The 8835-nt window shown below is 36.9% G+C and overlaps 1 protein-coding gene across 1 annotated transcript; it reads left to right on the top strand.

The window, feature by feature from the left end:
* The first annotated feature begins 224 nt into the window (after positions 1-224).
* LOC140878744 (uncharacterized) lies at positions 225-1067 on the top strand. Its single transcript, XM_073282360.1, has 2 exons — positions 225-741; positions 856-1067. Exons 1-2 carry the CDS (start codon positions 225-227, stop codon positions 1065-1067), a joined length of 729 nt encoding a protein of 242 aa, XP_073138461.1.
* The last annotated feature ends 7768 nt before the right edge of the window (positions 1068-8835 follow it).

Below are 8835 nucleotides of genomic sequence, written 5' to 3' on the forward strand. Positions count from 1 at the left end.
CGTCTTGAATAAATTAATGCGCATTTGAGATTTAAATGTGCAAATATTTTTCAGATATGGCTGAAAGAGGTGACGAAATCCATGGCAGTGTTGGTCAAGAAGGAGGCCATCATCATCGTCGTCATCACCACGAGGGTAGACGTCGCTATTCTATCAATAAATTTCTGCAAGTCGGATCGAAACCATTGATGGGAGGCGAGAATCCTGAGGAGGCAAGGAACTAGATGGCCAGGATCGAAAGTGCTTTTCGTGCTTTCGAGTGTACTGAGGAGCAGAAGCTGGAAGTTCTTGATTTTGTTCTTGATGGACGAGCACGCTTATGGTGGGACTCCAAGGCTGCTCAGGCGCATACTGAGAGAGGACGGGTGACTTGGGAAGATTTTCGTCAGCAGTTTCAGAGACTTTATTTTCCTCCAGTTGTCCGTCCGACACGATCTATGGAGTTGCTTACGCTGAGGCATGGATCCATGACTATTGATGAGTATCAGCAGCGATTCATTGATCTACTACCTTACAGTCTCCATATCAATGAGAGTGATGCGTCCAAGTATGATATCTTTCTTAAAGGCCTCAATCAGGATATTTATTCACAGGTGGTTGTTTTTTATGATCCGACATCATATGAGACTCTTGTTAATCGGTGCCGTCAAGTAGAGAACAGCAACATACAGGCACAGCTAATGATGTCAGGACAACCTAGTGGATTTCTTGGGCCTAGGGCTCAATATATTGTGCAATCAGGTACTAAGTCTTCTTCTACTACTACTTCTTTTGGTTCTTGAGGCATGTTCCGATTTGGGAAGAAGAAGAAGAATGACCGTTTTAATCATTGTGATGGGAAGCATCCTGCTGTAGCCTGTAGAAAGGCATCTGGTGCTTGTTTTATTTGTGGCGAGCAAGGGCATCTGCGAAGGGATTGTCCTACTCGTATGAGAGCTGCTAGTGGATCGGGATCACAGGCTGGATCTCAGGCTTCTACTTATCCACATCATCCACCAGCACCACCTAGTTCTTCCAGTCTTCGCCCACGTACTCAGGGGCAGGTATTTTCTCTTTCTCAGAAGTAGGCTACAGAGGGAAGCGATCGCATGTTGGCAGATACCATTTTGTTATGTGGTATTCCTGCACTTGTTTTAATTGATACTGAAGCATCGCATTTCTTTATTTCTAGCCGTTTTGTTAAGAGACATCGATTGCCTTATGTATCATTAGACCTGAATTTAGTTGTATCTACTCCGCTGGAGCAGGAGGTAGTAACTAAGCGTCTAGTGATGGGTTTCCTTCTAGAGTTCGAGGGTCATGTGTTGTCTGCTAATCTGACGATTCTAGCGATGTGATATTTTGATTGTATTTTGGGAATAGACATGTTGACTTTATATCATGCCACTGTGGATTGTTATCAGCGTCTCTTACATTTTCATCCGGATGAGGGTGACAGCTGGTGCTTCTATGGTGAGGGAGCACGAACTCCGATGCCACTTGTATCGGATCTGAAGGCATGTCATGTCTTAGAGTTAGGTGGGGAGGGTTACCTCATATATGCAGTTGATATGTCCACGAGTAGTCATGGTATTGATCAGTTACCAGTATTCAGTGAATTTCTTGATGTATTCCCTGATGAGATTCCTAGTTTTTCTCCGGTTCGAGAGGTTGAATTTGACATTGATCTAGCACCAGGAACAACGCCTATATCCCGAGCACCTTATCGTCTGGAACCGTCAGAGATGAGGGAATTGAAATAGCAGTTGCAAGATCTACTTGATAAGGGATATAAATGCCCGAGTGTTTCTCCGTGAGGAGCACCTGTTTTGTTCGTCAAGAAGAAGGATGGATCGATGCGATTATGTATTGAGTACAGGCAGTTGAATTGTGTCACCATCAAAAATAAGTATCCTTTGCCACGAATTGATGATCTATTCGATCAATTACAGGGTACTTCTGTTTATTCCAAGATAGATCTGATATCAGAATACCATCAGATGCGGATACGAGACTCAGATATTGCTACGACTGCTTTCAAAACCAGATACGGGCATTGTGAATTTCTCGTGATGTCATTTGGTCTGACGAATGCACCGTCAGTCTTTATGAATCTGATGAATCAAGTATTTCGAGAATATCTGGATATATTTGTCATCGTCTTAATTGATGATATTCTTGTCTATTCTCATGCCAGAGATGAACATGCACAGCATCTGAGAATTGTTTTACAAACGTTACGGGAGAAGAAGTTGTATGTGAAGCTGAGCAAGTGTGAGTTTTGGCTTGATTGGGTAGTGTTTATCGGTCATGTGATTTCTAGTGAAGGAATATCTATGGATCCAAGCAAGATCGAGGCAGTGCTGAACTGGTCTCATCCGACGACGGTTGCTGAGATTCGAAGTTTCTTGGGTCTAGCTGGTTATTACCGTCGGTTCATCGAGAATTTTACACAGTTGACCAGGCCTTTGACATAGCTTACACGGAAAGATGTTGCCTTCACATGATCCTCGGATCGTGAGGAATCATTTCACGAGCTGCATAGACGTCTTACTACTGCACCTGTGCTAGCTCTACCTTCTGGATCAGGAGGTTATGTTGTTTACACTGATGCCTCTGGTCAGGGGCTAGGATGTGTTTTGACATAACATGGACATGTTATTGCCTATGCTTCTCGACAATTGAAGACACATGAGACGAATTATCCAGTGCATGATCTCGAGTTAGCCGCCATTGTATTTGCACTCAAGATTTGGAGGCATTATCTTTAAGGCAAGAAATTTGAGAATTTACGGATCCCAAGAGTCTGAAATATTTATTCGCTCAGGCGAAGTTGAATATGCAACAGAGACGCTGGATGGATTTACTGAAAGATTATGACTGCGAGATTAAGTATCATCCAGGTTCTGCCAATCTTATTGTTGATGCCCTGAGTCGAAAGGTGAGACTTTCTGTACTTCAGACTAGTGATTTATCTCATATGATTCTGGAATGTTGTTCACTGAGTTTCACACTCAAGCACAAGAAACGAAAAAATGGAATTCGTTTATATAATATTTTATCTGAGCCAGCATTGTACTCTCTGATCAGAGAAGCTCAAATATCAGATGTTAAGACTCAGCGTTTGGCACGTCTAGCCAATGGAGTTAATACGTCTGGATTCCATTATCAAATAGATGGCTTATTGTGTTTATCGAATCGAGTGGTTGTACCTGATGATGCGGAGCTCAGGAATGATATTCTATCACAAGATCACAGGATTCGATTATCAGTTCATCCTGAAAGCATGAAAATATATAAGGACTTGCGAACTAGATTCTGGTGGAAGAGGATGAAACAAAGTGTGTATCAATTTGTGTCTAGATGTCTTGTTTGTCAATAGGTCATGACTGAACACTGACGACCAGATGTATTACTTCATAATCTTGAGATTCTCGAATGGAAGTGGGAGCATGTGACTATGGATTTTGTCACCCACTTGCCTATGACTGCACGTCAGTGTGATGCTATCTGGGTCATTGTTGATCATTTGACGAAATCAGCACACTTCATTCCTTACAACAGGGAGTATTCTTATGATCGCATGGAACGCTTATACATTCAGGAGATAGTGCGATTACATGAGATTCCGGTGAGCATAGTCAGTGACAGAGGTCCGCGGTTTACCTCACGTTTTTGGGGTAGTTTTTAGCAGACATTGGGTACCACTTTGAGTCTGAGTACTGCATATCATTCGGAGACTGATGGTCAGTCGGAACGGACGATACGTACACATGAAGATATGTTGCGTGCTTCTACGATGGATTTTTATTTGTCTTGACAGGATCAGTTACCTTTGATTGAATTTTTCTACAATAACAGTTATCATCGCAGTATTGATATGGCACCCTTCAAGGCATTATATGGTCGACGATGTCGTACTCCACTATTCTGGGATGAGGTGGGAGAACGAGAGATGGAGGGTCCAGAGTTGGTACAATAGATTGTAGACAAGGTAGGTCTGATCAAACGAAAAATCAAAGTTGCTCAAGACAGACAAGCCAGTTATGATAATGTTCACCGCAGGACACTTCAGTTTGAGCCTGGTGAATATGTATTTCTTCGATTATCACCTTTCAGGAAGGTAATGAGGTTTGGTTTGAAAGACAAGTTATCACCTCGTTATATTGGGCTTTTCAGATACTAGAAAAGATCGGTGATGTTGCTTATCGTTTGGCGTTACCGTCATATCTTTCCAGTATACATGATGTTTTTCACGTGTCGTTACATTGACAATATATAGCTTATGAGTCACATATTATCCAGCCTACTGACGTTCAGCTAGAACCAGATCTGTCTTATGTTGAACGATCACTCCGTATCCTTGACAGGAAGGAGAAAGTACTTCCAAATAAGACTATACCACTTGTGATGGTACAGTGGCAGCGACGAGGCATCGAGGAAGAAACTTGGGAAACGGAAATCCGTATGCGAGCAGAATATCCTGAGTTGTTTGCTTTGTATTATTGATTACCATTTATCAGTGTAATTACAGTGTTTTGTAATAAAACATGGTTTTATGTTTCATATTATTATCTTGATCGTTACTTTAGAGTTTATTTCGCGGACGAAATATCTAAAGGTGGGGAGAATGTAGTAGCCCGGTTCCATTTTACAAGATTAAGTGATTTTAAACACGTTATAAAGTGGCATATAATTTTAAAAGTGTCAAAACATGTTTAAGGAGTCATTATTTGGTAAAAATAATTGAAAAATCAGATCCAAAACGTCCAAAAATGGTAGGAAGGGTCTCGGAGGTCTCAGACAGTCCAAAAACAACCAAACGAGTTCGGACGGAAAGAAGCCGATCAGAGCGTCCGAACTAGAACGGACGCAACGATCCGAGAACGGACGCAACGATCTCTTAGGGACAGCCAGGCATGAGATGGCTTGGTGACTAAGCCACGAGTATTGACAATTGTCAAACATGCATAGAACGGACGCAACGAAGCCAGAACGGACGCAACGATCTAGTCCGAGATTTTGCCTATAAATAAAGGATTTCCGATTCAGATTTTCATATAAGATTTTCGAGTTTCCTTCTTCAGTTATAAATAGTATGAGGTATACACTTGAGGGCCCTATCGGTTAATAGTGAGGTTCTGGAATAACAAAGGTCTTGTTATAGTCCTCCAGAACGAGCGACTCCAAAGGGCTTACTACGGACGAAGGTATGGTTCGAGAATCTTATTAAGTTTTGGGAGTATCTAATAGCTTAGTTAAGACTTATAGAACTTGTGTAGTTTTACGATGAACTTTTGATAATAGGCTTGGAACGTAGGTCCTACTGAACTCGAACTAGCTTAAACATTGACTGAGCTTGCCAGCGAATATACATGTTTATATGTTGCATTTTCCATGGAATTATTTTGTGGCATGATGTATGGTTTACTACTTTCCATATTCATATGTCATGTGCTCATATACGTTGAGCCTATTCCTTTGATATACCTATATTTAGTCTAGAGCTGGATGTACCGTTATAGCGGGGGGTTCTAGGAGATATTCTAGAACCGGATGTACTGTTATAGTGGAGGGTTCTAGGCGAGTGTGGTTGTACCCAGAGATTTTATCCGAGCGGTCACAACACTCATTAGCGTCGGTTATTAGCATGACTTTCAGATGACTTATTACCCTTCAACTCGATTGCATGCATCGTATATATATATATATATATATATATATATATACTCATATTTATGTACTATGCGTTAGTCGCTCACGTTATTATCTTGGACAGCCCATTCCATGGGGCAGGTCGCAGGATGGACGGAGCTGGGAGTTCGAGGCAGAACTAGGGAGCAGGAGCCAAGTGGATATTTTATACATCAGGACTCTTTATAGCTGTATAAATGTTTTGGAAAATTTAATTTTAAGTTATTTTGATATGGTTTTATCACCACTGAATTAAGCCTTGAACTTTTGTACTAAGCTGATATGTAAATTATGAGTTATGTTTCCGCACGTTTTACTATGTTAAGTGTTTATCTTTTAATTAAGATTAATGCATGCTATAGTTGCCAGTTAGTAGGTGATTCAATGCAGGGTCACTACAGTTTTCTTGGGCGTCTTAGCCATCCGATTGAGGACTGAGCACTAGCGAGGCGATTCCAGGATAGCGGCGGAGCTATGTCCAAGGGGCAGGGCTTTCCACTACAAAGGATTATCGACGACCGCAGGTATAAGTCTAGAGTCATAATAGCTTTAGGAGTAACAATTACTCTAGTTAAGGCTTTTAGTAAGTAATAAGTGATATGGTATTCACTGGCTTAAGGGTTGGACTTGTGGGCCGGAGTTACTTGATTTCTGTTTAGAGGTACAAAAATATTTTTCGAGATATCTTAGTTGAGTATGTAAGTTCTATATATTGCATATTTATGTGACATGTTTTATGTGCCCCTATTATTTCACGATTATTATGCTGCATGCATTATCATGTTGAGTCTATACCTTGTTATAGCCTGTAGTAGGGTCGCTCAACCCCTTATTTCTTTAGTTGATGGTTGGACCCGTTAGTACAAGATCAGGTCACCTATATCCACAGTTATTCTGGTATGTGTGTCACCTCTTGATGCGATGACCCAGCATGCTACATACCACGATGCCTTCTTGACTGAGCAGAATCTGATCGTGATAGGTTTTCGGTACCCTATACATTTTCATTCACGCACTCATAGCATGTGTATACTCATATTTTCATACTGAGCGTTGTTATCGCTCATGTCCTTGATTTTTTATTGTACACCTCATTCCATGGGGCATGACTTAGGTTGGATGGACCCAACGGGAGTGGTCGTCGAGGCAGAGACTGCAACGTTCCGAGGAGTTGGTTCTGGTTTCTCATAAGTTGTTGGTTTTGATACTGTCATTCGATATGATTGTATCGTTATTTGGGTATCACTAGCTTTCGATTGGGCTATAATACCTTTAGTTTATGCTGTTTTATTTAATTATATTTATCTTAGGTTAATTGCATGTTTTAGTCTCGTTAAGTTGGTGATCGGGGACGGGTCACAGGTATAATTGCATCATTCAACAAATATGTATTTCTAATTCAAATTAAATTGATATTCATCATGAGTATTGTTAAATATTAGTTCATGCTTTATAAAAAGAACTAAAAACAAATATATGATATTTAATTAAATCAATGTTCTTCAAGAACATTGACAATATATACATATATATCTTAGATCTTAGATCGACAAAATTTGATCTCAAATCAATATTCTTCAAGAATTTTGGTAAAATTTTCAAGAGTATTGAGTTTAATACTCTTCAGGAATGTCAAAAAATTTTAAATCATTGATCAATATTATTTCAGTATATGAACAAATCTTATATATTATATATCAATATCATTTAGAAATCTTATATATTATATTGATAATATATGTTAATAGACCTTTTATATTAGTTCAATATTTTTCAAGAACATTAATAAAACTTCAATTAATATTTTTGAAGATATTATGCATCTTCTATTTTGTATCAATATTCTGTAGAAATATTGATAAACTTTAGATTTATATCAATATTTTACATGAATATAGATAGATGTTTATCAATATTATTCATGATTATTGATAAACCTAAAATTAATATTGTTCATAAATATTGATAGATTATTTATTGTAGATTAATAGTCTTTATGAATATTGATAGATCTCATATCAATATGAATCGTATCAATTATATTGCTTCTGGAGCATAAATAAATCCTTGTGCACTCATTGCGTGCTTGTAAGTCCGTTTTTTTAAGGAAAAACAAAAAAAAGTAAATTATAAAATTAAAAAATACCAAAAAATTAATGTTTTCATAAATAAATAGTCATTAAAATGTAACAAATACATCAATTTTAAAGGGGTGTGATATTTTTATAAATAAAAGAACACCAAAGGCCACAAAGTTAATGTCATTTTGTTAAATAAGAAAACATCTATTGACTAAGAAAAATAAAATCATATAAAATAACTAATTTGCTTACTTATTTTTTGTTGTAAATTAAGTTAAGATATAAGCGTAATTTTTTTCAAGTTTCACCAATTAATTGAAATTTAGTTAATTAAAAGACATCTACTATAATAATATAATAAGATTTAAATATAATACTTGTTATAACATGTGCTATTCGAGAGAACTATTTATATATATATATATATATATATATATATATATATATATATATATATATATATATATATATAATTTACATTAAAATGTTTAAGATCGATATTTTTCAAGAATAGTAGCACATCTTGTATGTAGTTTAATATTCTTCAAGGAGTAACACTTCTGTGAGACGGTTTCATTCGTGAGACGGGTCAATCCTACCAATATTTATAATAATAAGTAATACTTTTGACATAAAATGTAATACTTTTTAAAAGATAATATCATAGAAGTTTTTGTCTTCTTCAAGAATGTTAACAAATCTCATACACAATATCAATAATTTTAACAACATCGATAAATATGTTATTATGCATCAATATTTTTAAGGAATATTTAAAATCAATAACCTTAAAAATATTGATAAATTTTAGATGATATATCATTTATCGATTCAAATCTTACTTAATATATTGAAGAATGTTGATATATCTAAAATCAATATTATTCATGAAATTGATAAGCTTACATCAATATTTTTCAAAAATATTGATATATCGATCTTAGATATAATTTTAGCTCTAATATTCTTCACGAATATAGACATTTCATATATCATAAATCATAAATGTGATTAGATTTTCAATTTTCAAATCCATATTCTTCAAGAATATCTGTACATATTGGATTTTTCTAAGTTTAAA

This window comes from Henckelia pumila, chromosome 2 (assembly GCF_033568475.1).
Source record: "Henckelia pumila isolate YLH828 chromosome 2, ASM3356847v2, whole genome shotgun sequence".
Taxonomy (NCBI): Eukaryota; Viridiplantae; Streptophyta; class Magnoliopsida; order Lamiales; family Gesneriaceae; genus Henckelia; species Henckelia pumila.